Source organism: Aotus nancymaae, unplaced genomic scaffold (assembly GCF_030222135.1).
Source record: "Aotus nancymaae isolate 86718 unplaced genomic scaffold, 86718_ANA_hifiasm-v0.15.2.pri h1tg000011l, whole genome shotgun sequence".
Classification (NCBI taxonomy): domain Eukaryota; kingdom Metazoa; phylum Chordata; class Mammalia; order Primates; family Aotidae; genus Aotus; species Aotus nancymaae.
In genome coordinates, this window is record NW_026988422.1 from 64,668,571 (window position 1) to 64,684,653 (window position 16,083).

Genomic DNA, 16,083 nt, shown 5'->3' on the forward strand with positions numbered 1-16,083 from the left:
TCACAGGCAACCAACTGTTCAAACAGTGTTCAAACAAGGGAAATGCTGAGCTATAACCAATCCAGCTGCTTCTACACCTCACTCTGTATTCTGTATCGCTTTCCTTCCCTCCCACCCCCCAGAAATTCTGTATCACACAGCAGCACCAGAGTCTCTCTGAACCTATTCTGGTTAGGGGGATGCCCAATTCATGAATTAGTCTTTGTTCAATTAAACTGTTAAATTTATCTAACATTTTCCTCTTAACAGTACTGAAGTTGGGTCTGTGACCTAGAACTGGCATTCCAAAAACAAAAAAAAAACTATTCATTCAATAAATACAGTATGTTTAACACTGTTAAACCTTTGACCATTCCATCTTAAAAGGCTTTATGCAAGATTCAAAATGTGAATCATGCTATTCTTATTCATACCCTCTTCCCTTGGCCTCTGTGATAGTCCTGGCTGGACTCCCACCATGCTGGTCAGTCTTTCCTACCATCTTTTGCTGACTGCTTCCCCTTTCCCACTTACAATTATTGGGCTTTCATATGGCCCAATCCTGTGTCCTCTTCTCTTCACTCTGTCTTCTCCTGATATGTGATCTTATCTAACAATTCCCAAATTTACATATCTAGTTCAGGCCCTCCTTCTTAGTGTTGGTATATACCTATAGGTCTACTTGACCTCTCTTCCCACATTATGCATATCTCACATTTTATATCCAAAACTGAAATCTTGATTGTTCTCCTGAAATCTACTACTCCTGTGTGTTTTGAGCCAATAAATGGCAACTTCCTTCATCCTGATGCAAATCCAAGATACCTGAGAGGTACTACTATACCTTCTTTCCTCCTCACCCACTTCTAATCCTTCACCATGTCCTGTTGATTCTACTACCCTAATACACATAAAATGTATCCTCTTCCTCTCCACTGCCACCACCCTTATTTAAGCCACCATCATCTCTTGCTTGAACTAGAATAATTTTATATCTTAACTGGTATTTCCAATTGATCTTCTCTAATTCAGTATCTTCACAGCAGCCGGAATGATTTTTCTTGAATAAATTCCAAATATCTTAACATAAACATCCAGGCCCACAAGTTTAGCTGGTTCCTACCCAGCTCTGCATTCTCATATGCTCCACTCTTGCACACCCATGATCATTAGTTTTTTGAACAGTCCAAGATCTTTCTCACCTCAGGGCATTCACACGCTTTTGTCTCTGCCTAGAAAGTTATTTTTCTCTCGCTTTGCCTAGTTAACTCTATTGATTATTTTTTCAGCCTAATTATTACCTAAACATAGACATATACCCTTCAGCCCACTCCTGCATCTAAGTTGGATCCCCGTTTGAATCTATCCTTGAAAGCTTCTTGGTTTAGAACTTACTAAAATTCATTATAACAATGCAGATGTTTGATAATAATAAGTCTTGATAAGGCAGTGTGCTTTGTGTGCCATTTACCTACAACAAGCTGTGAAGAAATCAAACTAAAACAAACCAAAAAGTGTAACAAGGTATTTGGAACATTCATTTTAAAAATAATGAATTGGAAGAGTAGGCTCGTCGGAATTAATGAAAAATCTGGTTGATGAACATTTAGTATGTGTGTGTACACACACATACGCACACATATATGTTTAGCCAACCTTAATTGAGCATTTACCATATCCCAAGGACTACACTAATTGCTCAACACAGATGTACTCATTTAATCCTCACAATTCTCTAAAGTAGTTACTATCATTTTACAGCTAAAACAACTGAGATTCAATAACCACGTCTTTATATTTAAAATGCATTTCATGTAAACATCACAAAATTGGATCTTGCTTTTATATCCAGCCTGAAAATCTCAGCCTTTTTAATTGGAGTGTTTAATCATTACATTTATTGTAATTATTAATATTGTTGGGTTTCAGTCTATCATTTTCCTATTTGCTTTGTCTTCTCTGATCTTTGTTCCTTTATTTCTCCTTTGTCTTCTTTTGGATTAATCTAGTTGTTTTTGCTTTTGTTTATTAGTATTCTATTCCATCTTCTCTACTGGCTTTTTAGTCCTTTTCAAATTTTTTGTGATTACTCAAGAAATTACAATATGCATCCTTCACTTATCACAGTCTACTTAGAAAGAATATTATATTACTTTATACATGTAAGAAACTTTTGAAATTAAAATTCCATTTACCTTCTTCCATCTGTCATGCTATTGCTGTCATTATATTTTATTCTGATTTGTGTTATAAACCTCATAATACATTATTTTTACTTTAAAGATTCAACTGACTTTTACATAATTTGAGTAAAGAAAATAATTGTCATTTATGTGCACTTAACATATTTAATATTTCCAGGGTTCATGCCCTTCTGTGGGTCCAATTATTTCCCTTCAGCTCAAAAAACTTGTAGTATTTCAGTGTGGTTCTACTGGCTGCAAATTTTCTGAGGTTTCATTTACTGAAAACATGTTTTACCTTAATATTTGAAAAACACTTTTGCTGGGTATAGAATTCTAGCAAAGCCATTTTTGTTTCAGCCCTTTCAAGATATCCTTCAGTGTATTCTAGCCTGCTTCTTTTCTGATGAGTAGTTATATCCGTGTTATTTTTCTCCTGTAGGCAATGTGTTTTTTCCTCACTGGTTACTTGTAAAACTTTTCTATATCTTTACTTTTCAACTGTTTAATCATAATATGCCTAGGTGAGGGTTTTTTTTATATTTAATCTGCTTAAGGTTTGCTGAACTTCATGGATTTATGGGTTACTGGTTTTGTTTAAATTTGGACATTTTTGTCTAATATTTCAATAGAGTGTGTTAGAAGTAATACAATGCCAGTTCCAGTCCCACTTTTTAAGAGAACTGGCAGCTTTCATTTTATATTGTTGGAGCTCTGAGCAATCATGTAAGATGTCCAACTACACTGATGGAGAGACCATGTGGGAGATGGATAAGAGCCTGGCTGAGCCTAACCTTCTAGCAATTCCCATCAAAAAGCCAGGCATAGAAGTACACTCTTTTGGACACCTCCAATTGTTCCAGACACCAGCCGAATAATGCCCAGTGATCCTGGTGGATGCTACATAGAGCAGAAGAATCACCCAGCTTAGCACTGCCTACATCCTGATCCACAAAATGGCTAGCTATAATAAAATGATTGTTATTTTAATCACTTAATTTGGGGTAATTTGTTATGCAACAATAGGTAGCCAGAGGAAGTAGCAATTATGTATCAGTTAACAATGGCTAAAGGCATTGAGGATTTGTAAGAAAAAAAATAGGAGAATGGCAGGATCTCTGTGAGTTATTCAGGATCCTAAGTGGATACAAATAACTTCTTCTGGGTTTTAAGCTTCAACAAAGATACTGTTTGGACCAAATAATATGCATGTGATAAAGATTTATATCTGTGAAATGATGAAACACTGCGCACTTCCATTTTCTATTATATTTTCTCTATAAGAAAGTCAGTAACATACAGATTGCTGCTGTTCTTACTCCCAGTAGTAATATTTACAAAGTTCTAAATGCCTTCCAGCACTCCACTAAAAGTACTTCACATACACTGTCTCATTAGTTGTACCAAGCCTTAGTTTCTTCTATGTCAAATGAAGATTGACATTGAGGAGCTCTTGCCAAGGTTTTCTTAGCTAAGACATTTCAGAGTGAGAATTTGAATGCAAAGTGTCTGCCTCCAAAACCACTGCAATGCCATAAAATCTCTTTAATTAAAATATCTGCAGTAATTAAAGAAAATGTTGGCCAGGAGTGGTGACCCACACCTATAATCCCAGCATTCTGGAGACTGAAGTGGGAGGACAGCTTGAGCCCAGGAGTTTGAGACCAGCCTGGGCAACAGAGTGTGAGACCTCATCTTTATGAAAAATACTTTAAAATTTAGCTGGCCACAGTGGCACTTGCCTATAGTCCCAGCTGCTCAGAAAGTTGAGGCAGGAGGATCACTTGAGCCTACGAGGTCAAGGCTGCAGTGAGCCATGATCATGCCACTACATTCCAGCCTGGGTAACAGAATGAGACCCCTATCTCAAAAAAAGAAAAGAAGAAAGAAAGAGAAAAGAAAAAGAAATGCTGCCCTCAGAAGAATGTTTTAACTTTTATGTGAGTTTATTAAATGAAAAATAAGTTAGAAACTTTACAACTCGGATGGGTAAAATGTGTGACTTACGCCTTATAGTATAAAACTTTATTCTGCTGATTCACTAAGTTGAATCAAGTGGATTCATCAGAGGTTTCCCAATCACCAGCTTTAGCCCCTATTTTTAAATAATTGTGAAAGTAGCTGTATGCATCTGCCAGGCAATTTAGAGAATCACTTCTATAATGTTCTATTTTTAGTGGAAAATCTGCTGACAAATTTAAATTTTCTTCAATCTGCTTCAAAAATCTGAATACTTACAAGTTCTCCTGAATCTCTCTTATTTTTAAATTTCTTAATAAATTAAAAGATACATCAAATCATGACTATCGCCTTTTGGTTATAGATTTTTTTCCTCCAGTTACATGTGGAATATTAATAATAATTCATTAATAATTATCAAAGAATAATTAAGACTTCTCTCATTGAAAATCCTTGATAATGTGGAAAATAATTTATTCTGTGAGCTTTCATAGTATAGATTAATATGAAAAGTAAGTGCTAGTCTAACATTCAGGGCTTTAGAAGCAAGGATCTAATGTGTACCGTGAGCTTTGACATTTTTAACATTTGACCTAGTAATTCCACTTCTATAAGTTTTCCCTAAGAAAATAGTGAAAAAAAATTAATGTAAAAAGCCATTCATTTCAGAGTTAATTATTTGTAATAGAATTTGGAAAGGACTTAAATGCTTAGCTAAGAGAATGGTCAAGTATGAAATAATGGCCAGGTGCGGTGGCACGAGCCTTTAGTCCCAGCTACTTGGGAGACTGAGGTGAGAGGATTGGTTGAGGCCAGAAATTTGAGGCTGTAGTGCACTATGACCCTGCCTGTGAATAGCCACTGTGCTCTAGCCTGGGCAGTATAGCATGACCCTGTCTTGTAAAGAAAAAAATCTCTTGTTCTAGAGAATGTAATCACATAAGAAAAGCTTTTGGCCAGGCGCAGTGGCTCACCCTTATAATCCCAGCACTTTGGGAGTCCAAGGTGGGTGGATCATCTGAGGTCAGGAGATCGAGACCAGCCTGGCCAACATGGTGAAATCCTGTCTCTACTAAAAATACAAAAAATTAGCTGGGCTTGGTGGCGGGCACCTGTAATCCCAGCTACTCAGGAGAATTGCTTGAACCCAGGAGGCGGAGGTTACAGTGAGCACTCCAGCCCAGGTGACAGTGCGAGATTCTGTCTCCAAAAAAAAAGAAAAAGAAAGAAAGAAAAATGCATGTGCATATATATATATATATATATATATACTTAACAGACAGAAAAAAGTTTTTCTCTGTATTATCAAATGATGGGAGGTTTTTTTTTCACATTTGCTAGCTTATTATAAAGGATATTACAAAAGCTAGAGATGAAGATTTGCATAGGGTGAGGTGTGGGGGAGTGGCGCAGAACTTCCACACCCTCCAGGAGAAAGGTCAGCTGTCCGAAAGTTCATTTCCTTTTTGTGTGAATGTGTTTGAAAATTTTTACAATGGATGTATATTACCTCTATAGTCAGACAAAATAAACTTTTTAAAAAATCAATATGCATTAAACTTGAAATTAATACTTGATGTTAAGATACATCAGTAATGTATTATGTGATAAAACCCTATCCTAAAATGTTACTTTAAAATTAATTTACCTATTTATTAGTCTCAGTTTTCACCTGGGGATTGTATAGCTCTTAAAGAATTTATAGTAACTGACGGCTTGGGAAATGTGTACACATCTTGTTTTTAAAATAAATAGTAATTATTTCCTTGTACCACCCAGAGTATGCAGTAAAGCGCACCTAATAGATGTCCAGTAATTATTCACTTAATTTTAATCTCTTCCCACTCTACTCACTTGAGTGAGCAAACCTAGACTGTCTTCCATTTTTTTGAACTACAGGCACTTAAAAGCAAATGAGAAAAATATTGAAAATCAAATAGAAACAAGAGTTAAAAAGAAGCTGGGGGCTGGTGGCGAGCTAGGTTTTTGGCTAATATTCTTGTTCAATTTATTGTTTTAGGTAATAATAAATTGGCTGTGGCAGCTTCTCTTCTGACATCTGAGTCTAACTCAGTCTTCTTGGTTTATGTTAGTCTGAAGCTTTCTCATCTCCCTTGTAATCTAATTTTGCCCCTTCTAATTTTGCAGATGAAATGCAAAGTGGGTTTTTTGATTGCCCTCCAATTTGTTTCCTGGCTTGGCCTGCTTCTCACTCATGAACTGGGGCAGTTTAGGGTGTGGGGAAATTATCTCCAAGGGTGAAGAGCACAGTCAAACGCCACGATCCAATGCCTGTTGAATAACTGCGGTAGGATGGGGGACACTAGGAAAATGGAAGGAAATCAGTGGTTGGAAAGTCCCTTAACAGAAGACTTTAAGTCTTCTTTTCCCCTTCTTCTGTTCTTCATTCCCTCGCCTGAAAACTCCCCTCTCTCACCCTGCTGATTTCTCATACTGTTTGAGGTATGGACACAGGTGCTGACTGCCTGCCACAATGCTGGTTGTAACCGGCAAGCCAATTGTCCTGTGCTAGGCTGTTATTGAGAATTAATAAATGTTTCTCAGAGGAGGAAAAAAAAAATCCAGAATATAGGTATGTAATTAAGTGAATCTAATGCATGCTGAGTTATTGAGCTGCTGATTTGTGAAAACTGCACATTGGACATCAATGTTACATTTTTTCATCTAAATGTTTATTTTATTTGAAATCTAATGAAGGGGAATTAGACAATGAATATTTACATATATTTTTAGTTCTGGTGGATGATCTCCTTGAAAAATCATTCAAAAAAAATAAGGGCTGTATTTGAAGTTATAAATCCTAAAGGCCCAGTGTTGCCTCTAAGTGTATAGGAGGAGATTATTCACTTGCCCTTTCAAAACATGTCTCCATAGTTTTGTCTGCAAAATCAAGATGGTCCTTACCTGCATCACAGGAGTCAGTTATGTCATTACCTCACTAGGAGGGAATTCACATCCTCCCCAGGTGAAAAAAAGCACACTGTTTCTTTTTAACCCTTTAATCTTCTGAATTTGTTTGTATTCATACTGCTAGGAAGAAATACCTGAGACGGGGTAATTTATAAAGGAAAGAGGCTTAATTGACTCACAGTTCTGCATGGCTGGGGAGGCTTCAAGAAACTTACAATCATGGTGGAAGGGAAAGCAAATACATCCTTTCTCACATGGCAGCAGGAAAGACATGTAGAGCAAAGTGGGGAAGAACTCCTTATAAAACCATCAGACTCATGAGAACTCATTCACGATCACAAGAACAGCATGAAGGAACCACCCTATGATGTAATCACCTCCTATGAGGTCCCTCCTCCAACATGTGGGGATTACAATTTGGACTACAATTCAATATGAGATTTGGGTGGGGATACAGAGCCAGACCATCCACCAAAGCTGAATTTTTCTAATCAATATGTGTTAAGAACCTTGCATATTTCCCCAACAAAAGAGCCTAGCTCCATAAAACAGCCTACCTCCATAAAAGAGCATACTTAAGCAGCCTATCCAGTACATATTTTAATGTTATTTTTTATATGGAATATATAAGCTTTACTTTTTTTTGTTTTTAAAGTTTGAGATTTTTTGCATTCTCTTTATTACTTTTTTTGATTGAGATAAAATAGTGAAAACTGCACATTCTTTTTTTTAAACCTATCTACTAGACGTGACCACTGTGAACTGAGCACTCTTTATTTTCAGAATTGTACTTATGCTTATTAGTTTGGATAGGTGAATTACTATAAGAAACAGACAAAAATACAGACATGTAACAGCCCTAAGTGAGTGAGGTTTACTTCTTCCTCATGGGACAGTACTGGATGGATGAGTGGGAGCACAGAGCAGCCACATTCAGGCAGTCACTCAGGGCCCCAGGCTGCTGGAGGCACAGCCATCATCAGCTCTGAAGGGCATCTCCATTCCTAGTGTGCTGAATGACATACAGCTTTTCTTTCTTACAATGTCTCCAGCTTTCTGGCAGCATAGTTAGCCTCCTGCACATTCAGGCCATAAATGACTGCTTAACTCAAAGCAGTGTGACTCAAATTCACCTTCATAGGCATGATTGAAGACATTCAAATTTGGACGCCACTTTCACCCTTCTCTGATTAGATGTTTTTTGTACTCACTTTTGCTGCCCATCCTTTCTTCCTATCTTTGAAAAGATTTTACTAGCTGCATTTGCTTCTTGTGTTACCTCCGTCTATTGACTGATTGATTGAGACAGTCTTGCTCTGTCGCCCAAGCTGGAGTGCAGTGACAAATCCTCAGCTCACTGCAACCTCCGCCTCCTGTGTTCAAGTGATTCTCACGTCTCAGCCACCCGAATAGCTGGCATTACAGACATACACCACCACGCCTGGATAATTTTTGCATTTTTAGTAGAGATGGGGTTTCACCATGTTGAACTCCAGACCTCAAGTGATCCACCCGCCTCAGCCTCCCAGAGTGCCGACAAGCATGAGCCACCAGGTGCCTGGCTGTTATCTCTCCCCATTTAGCTAAACTACTGGCGGTCTACAACCACTCCACCCCTCCACCTCTACTTCCGGAGAGACTTTTCAAAAGTCAGTAGTTTAGCTAAATAGTCATAGACCATTGTGAGCAAGTGGTGAGCTGTTGCCTTACCTCAGAAAGCAGCTTCTTTTCCCTGTTGTTTTTTTGTGGGAGCTCTCATTCATCTTTCTCCTTTCTAGCTCTTACCTTTCCTTCCAGAAAGCCGTCTCCTCTTCCTTGTTTCCTTCTCTCTTCCTGCGGCCTCTCTCACATTTCTCCTCTTCCAGCCTCCGTGTAAGTTACCAGCTTCATTTAATCAACTGTTACTAGCAGCCGCATTTCATTTTCCTTTTATTCGCTACCTTTTCAGCTGACCCAGGTGGGCTGCATTTTTTTCACTGTGACGTTCTCTCAGACCACTCACTCAAGACTACTTGTTCAACAATCGTCTCCTGTGGAGCAGTTTTCCAGACGCAGACCCCACTCAATTTCCAAACTCCTGAACCTGGTTTACCTTTGTTTGTCTCTGACAGAAGCTCAAACCCTCCTCCCCCAATGGAAAGCTCCGGCAAGGAGTTTATTGCTCACCCTGGAAAGAGAGGACCACCTCAACAGAGACTGATAGTCTCCAGAGGGGCAAGGTGGGAAAATCATGAGATTTTGGAGTAGGGTAGCCAGCTGCCACACTTTGCCCAGGACAGAGGGAATTCCAAGGATATGGGCTTTGCATTTTAAAGCCAGGACAAAACAGGAAAGATTGTATAAAGAGGGTCTTTCCATGCAGGGTCTTGGTTGGGTAAAAATCATGACATAATAGTTTAAGATTAGCATAGTGAGGATTTTGAAATGAGGAGTTCTAAGATCTTGGGGAATAAACTGTTGATGCTTTCTCTTGAAACATTGATGGTTCTTTGTTTCAAAAACTCTCTGTAATGAACAATAAAGCAATTTGCCTGGGCAAGAGTCTTCTGGAATAGTAGTTATGTTAATGAAGACAATGGACCAGTAAGGGTATATTATTATAGACAGTAAGCTGTGTGTGTAGGGAGGATAGAGGTAGCTGATTTCTGTTCTCAGAGTTAACTCCATCCTCTTTTTTCCGAGCTATTTCATATTCAGTGTCCTTAATTGAAATACCTAACCCAGAAGGTTTCTTCTAATTTTGCAAGAATGTCGCAATATCACCAACCCCAAGTCCCTGATGTCTGTTCTAGCTTTCACTGCACTTATGAAAATAACAATAATAAAAACATTATTTATAGAGCCCTCACTATGTGAAGGCCACACATAAAATCCCTCGTGAATATCATTCAATCCTCACAAGAGCCCCATGAAAGAGATGCTGTTAATTGTTCCTATTTTGCAGACAAAGAAACTATGGCTCAAAGAGGCCAAAAAACTTGTCCAAGTTCATGTAATTAGAAGTGGCAGAGCCAAGATTCTATCTCAAGTCCATCTGACTATTCAGAAATAAAACTGAGTGAACTCCTAATTCACATTACAACATGGATGAACCTCACAGACATTACGCTAAATGAAAGAAGGCAGACACAAAAGACTGCCTGTTACACGATTCCATTTATGTAAAATGTCCAGATAAGGCAAATTTATAAAGAAAGGAAACCGATCAGTGGTTTGTAGGCGTAAAGGAGCTAGTGGAGACTGATGGCAAATGAGCCCATGGTTACTTTTATCATTGATAGAAATGTTCTAAACTGTGGTGATGGTTTCACAGTTACGTTACTAAAAATCATCGAACTATATGCCTACATACAATGTTTGAAATTTATGGAATGTAAATTATTTTCCAATAAAACCTTTAAACAATTACAGAGGTCACATTCTCAGCTTTCTGATTGGCACCACCAGTGACTGGATGCTGGTTCCTTTAGGTGTCATTCCTAAGGAGAAATACTAAAGGTTTACTGGGTTCTTATATATTTTTCATGTAAGCACAGGGAATGCCTTTAAACTCTTTTATTCAATTTACCTATGTCGAATATGTTTAATTTAACCAGTGAGAGTTCATATCTAACAATCACTTATTTCTCTAACTGTGCATTCTTGATCAGCATTTATATAAACCTAAGAATGTAAGTTACTGACACACGATATCACACCATACATGCAGAAGAGTCTTAAATTGCTGACATGACAAAATAAACCCAAGTGAACTGTGAAGACTTACTACTTCTGTACATCTAGTATAGCAATGACAGAACCTCACTGCCCATCTTGCTATGCTGTCGTTCATCATAAAATTCCCTCAACCTCCCACTCCAACACTCATTGTCTTGGACAAAATACTTATAAATAATAAAGATATTGTCTTCAACTGCTCACCAAATCATTAGAGGGTTTTTTCTTTTTTCTCTAAATCTAAAAGAAAAAAAAACTCTGATACTACAATTAAGAGAAATGTAGCTCATACGTTCAAATGGATGAAAACCAAGCCAACAACATGAGAACTGACCAGCCATTGGGTCCCGGTGAGGAGACAGGATTAGTTTGTTGTTGATGGGACTCCCGGCAACTACAGTCCCTGTGGTACCACATAAACGTATATTTTTCTCATGAACATTTGTTAAACCTGATTTATGTTGTTTTGTCTTTGATAAGAACAGATACGGCTGTATTATATTGTCTGTGTTCCTTGTAACTTACACAGAGAAATTCGGAACACCAGGAGCTTAACTTACGTAGACCCTGATGCCCTCAAAGAGCTCCCCCTCCTAAAGTTCCTGTAAGTATTAAATCCTCTCCTTTCCTACTTTTTTGTGGAGGGAGGGGGTCAGATTTTAATGCTGTTGTCTTCCGGGAATCTCCCTAGGATGATGTGGTCCAGGTTCACTTTAATGGTGTATATCCTGGGTCAGGGCAAGGTATCTGGTGAAATCATTGACGTTTTTTAAAACCTATTCAAAAGTCAGCACATAGTGCTGGGACCAGAGACCTGCTCCAAGAAGCAGGAGGGAGGAAATGCTATCATGCATATGTGGTCCTTAAATGTAGTATCTCAGAACAAAACAAAACAAAATTCTGAGAGCCGGTTGGTCAATTTTGTTTGAAAATGGGTATCACAACAATATAAGAGTTGACTGTTACACAGGAAAAAACAAATCCCACAAAGGGTAAAATGCACTTTTGTGGGGGGTGGAGGGAAAACAGAAGGGATAACAGTTTCAACCTCCTACTCCAGCACTCGACTGTCCAGCACTCACTGCTTGGCTTTGGTAACATCTTCTGAGCTGACCATAAGCTCCACGAATCCAGGGACCACAACATTTTTTTTCTCTGTTGAATCTTTACTGCCTAGTACAGAGTAGGTGCTCAGTAAAAATGTGTTCAGTGCACGTGTCTGCATGACCTCAGGCCCTCTGGACACCAGGTGGAAGAGTCCTTTTTTCTGCTTGCATGCATTAAAAAAATCAGAAAACAAAAACAGTATGAAGAAGAAACTTTTTAAAAAACTTAACCTCAATACCCCAAAATAAGGACTATTAACATTTCAGTTCATCTTCATTCAGACCTTTAAAACAAACTTATGTAACCATAGATATTTTCTGAGATAAGCCTTTAAGGATGAATAGAGGGTAACCTGAACAAGAATGGGGAGAGATAGAAAAGAAATATAGCTGGTGGAATAGCATGATAAAGACACAAAGGTAGGGAACCACACAGCTTCTCTGGGGAACTAAAAATAGTTGTATATATATATATATATATATATATATTTTTTTTTTTTTTTTTTTTTTTTGGAGATAGAGTCTCACGCTGTTACCCAGGCTGGAGTGTAGTGGTGCAATCTTGGCTCACTGCAACCTCTGCCTCCTGGGTTCAAGTGATTGTCCTGCCTCAGCCTCCTGAGAAGCTAGGATTACAGGTGTGCAGCACCATGTCCAACTAATTTTTGTATTTTTAGTACAGACAGGGTTTCACCATATTGGCCAGGCTGGTCTTGAACTCCTGACCTCAGGTGACCCACCTGCCTCAGCCTCCCAAAGTGCTGAGACTACAGGCATGAGCCACCACACACGGCCATTAGTTGCATATTGAAGAGGTGGGTGTGAGAGATGCCAGGAGAATAAAAGACACTGATGGGATATGAAGATGAAATATCTGGAAAGCCATGAAAACTTACAGAACAAGACAGCCACTCTTCTTGTGGACTCTGAGTTTCAAATAACATAATAACCCTTTGATGTGATGATCCCCCAGTATATGCTCTGTGGGGTACACACAGGTTTCTTAGACACTGTCCTTGCCTGCAAGAAGCTTAAAATCTAGTTGTGGAGATGTGTATGAAATTGAATAGTGCCTCTCCTACAGAAGAATAAAGGAAAGTGACAAAGGAGAGACATATACAGTGTTTGGGGGTTCAGGTAATTAGAGAAGACATCAGAAAGAAGACCCATAGGATGGTTTTAGGGGATTTGTTTGAGATTTTTGAAGAATAGAAAGGTCTTGGTCTAAATACTTGACTCTTGGACCTTTTTGCCTCCTACTATTCGTCATGAACCTTATTGCAATTGAACTAGTTTATTTACTGTATTTCAAATATACCTTATGGAATCTCACCTCTCTCCTTTGTTATTTGAAATGTCTCTCCCATTTGCTCGTTTTGAGACCTCTCGCTCCTGCTGCCTCTTCAAATCCTATGCCTTCTTCTCTAGAAGGAGTCAAGTCTGAATTTGCCTCAGAAGGTGTATATAGTTTCTCTACCAGAAGACTTTCTCTAAAGCTTTACTGGGTAGTGTCTAGGTCTCACTCTATGCCGTGCCAAATTCTCAAAAAAAATTCTAACTACATTCTAGTAGCTGCAACGAATGTTAAGCCAACTAAATCTGGGAGGCATCGGGAGCCTGAGAATTCTTGTGCTCATGCTGTTTTATGCAATTCTTTTAATCTTAACATTTTTCCCTAAATGATATAAACTTCAGAAGGTGAAGACATTGCCTTTGATTGGTTTCCTTCCTCTTCTGGGCACTTTTTTTTTTTGAGACAGTCTCGCTCTGTCACACAGGCTGGAGTGCAGTGACATGATCTCGGCTCACTGCAGCCTCTGCCTCCCAGGTTCAAGTGATTCTCATGCCTCAGTCTCCCAAGTAGCTGGGATTACAGGCACATGCCAACATACGCAGCTAATTTTTGTATTTTTTGTAGAGTCAGGGTTTTGCCATGTTGGCCAGACTAGTCTTGAATTCCTGGCCTTAAGTGATCCACCTACCCTGGCCTCCCAAAATGTTGGAATTACAGGTATGAGCCACCATGCCCGACCCTCGGACATTTGTGTGTGTGTGTGTGTGAGGCAGAGTTTTGCTCTTGTTACCCAGGCTGGAGTGCAATGGCACAATCTCGGCTCACCACAACCTTCACCTCCTGGGTTCAAGCGATTCTCCTGGCTCAGCCTCCCAAGTAGCCTGGGATTACAGGTATGCACCACCACATCTGGCTGATTTTTGTATTTATAGTAAAGACGGGGTTTCACCATGTGGGCCAGGCTGGTCTTGAACTCCTGACCTCAGGTGATCCCCCAGCCTCAGGCCTACCAAAGTGCTGGGATTACAGGCATGAGCCACCATGCTCAGCCCCTCTGGACATATTTTTTTTAATGGTACTGATATAATGGTACTCTCAGGTCACTGCTGTAGGAAAGCTATTCTTGGCAAAATAGCAGCACAATATAATGTAGAGCTTGAAAGAAGAGGCTGGCTTAATGTCATCATATCTTCCTGTCCCATCCTTTGCTTAGCCCTTCACTAACACATATGTAATTTTCTCCAAATAAACAAGAAAATCTCTCTCTCTCACCCATACACACACACACACACACACACACACACACACACACACACGAAAACTGAATTTATATTTTTAGTAATCCCACTTGGTTAAAACAATCTCCAGAGTATTCTAAGCCAAGCAGATGCATTGACACCGGTGGACTGGATTTAATTATTGTGCCTTGAGGAAACATCATCTCATCCAACCATCAAAACTTGCCCACAGTCACTCAGATATTTAGTGAAGGAGTTGGGATTTTGATTCCAGGCTGACTTCAGAACCCATGCTTTCAGCTATTACCTTATTCTCCTTCCTATGTGTTGATTTTCTTACCTAAATTCTATCCTTTTCTTTTTCTTTTTTTCATTAATTTAGTGGCATTTTCAACACTGGACTTAAAATGTTCCCTGACCTGACCAAAGTTTATTCCATTGACATATTCTTTATACTGTAAGTACGCACACATGCCATGTTTGACAGTATTTTGTTTGTCACTGACAAGAACTAAAATACAGTCATGGGGGTTGGTTGAAGCCAAGCAAAGCAATTGTTTCAAGGAAAAGCAGTGATCAGCTGTGGCATGAAGTAAGGCAAGGACTGAGAAATAACCATTGGCTTCAGCAACGTGGGTTGTTGGTGACTCTGCCAAAAGCCATTCCAGTGGGGTGTTGGGGGTGAGGAAGTCTGGTCAGAGTGGGCTCAAGAGAGATTTGGGTAGAGAGAATTAGCAAGAGTCACCATAATTAACTCTTTTGAGAAGTTTTACTATTAAAAGGGAGCAGAAAATATCCCAGTAATTGGAGGATATAGAGTCAGGAGAAAAGATTTTGTTTGCGTGTTTTTGTTTTAAATGGAAGAAATTATGCAATACTACTTTGCCGATGGAAATGGTTGAATAGAAGGAGCGTCTGATGATAACTATGATACCCTATTTTTCACCTAGTTTTAATAGGTCTTTAAACACTTTCCCATACATGACATTTGCTCCTCTCAGCCACCTTATGAGGTATAAAACAAAGTTATTCCTCTTCCATTTATGAATGAGGAAACTGAGGAATAGAAACCTCAAGTGATTTTGTCTGAGCAGTGTCTCAAGGAAGTCAGGAGTGGTACTCAAATTACTGCCTGTGACCTCTGATTGGCAGCCATGTGCTCTTTTTCAAAACTTGTGACAGAAGTCAGTTGTCTTACCTAATTGTATAGGAATGAAAGGACATATAGCAGACAGAATTACAAGTTGAGTTTGCATTAAAGAGTCAGCAAAAGATAGAATGATAAGCTTCAAACTCTTGGGGTTTTGCTAGAAAAAAAAAAATTGATCATACTTCTTTGCTGCAAAAGAGCTCAGTTCAAAATATAAGCAGTCTTCCAGGAACTTGAATGGTGTAGAAAGGTTCTCCGGGAGCCTGGCAAAGTTTGGCAAGTGAAAGGCATTTTAGAAATACTCATTAAATGGAATCCATTAATCCTTTTATTCCGACCTTCTTAAAGGTCCATGCATGTAGAAAACTCTAGTTGTTATGGACAAAGGGTTGCAGATTCAAGAGAAGCCTCTGAGATCCATCTGCCTCCCTCGAGATGAGGATTAAGTCAGGGACCTCCGCCCCCACCTAAAGCTCTCTCACTTACCCCACACTTGGACTCTAGGTGCATGTCATCTAGGACAGCT

At 39.0% G+C, this 16,083-nt stretch overlaps 1 protein-coding gene across 1 annotated transcript in view; it reads left to right on the forward strand.

Annotated features, from left to right (window-relative positions):
- Positions 1-16,083, forward strand: part of TSHR (thyroid stimulating hormone receptor) — a 160,722-nt gene that overhangs the window by 100,881 nt on the left and 43,758 nt on the right. Inside the window, exons 4-5 of the mRNA XM_012476909.3 lie at positions 11,299-11,373; positions 14,790-14,864. Of these exons, the coding sequence (XP_012332332.2) occupies positions 11,299-11,373; positions 14,790-14,864 (150 nt within the window). The remainder of the gene's footprint in view (positions 1-11,298; positions 11,374-14,789; positions 14,865-16,083) is intronic.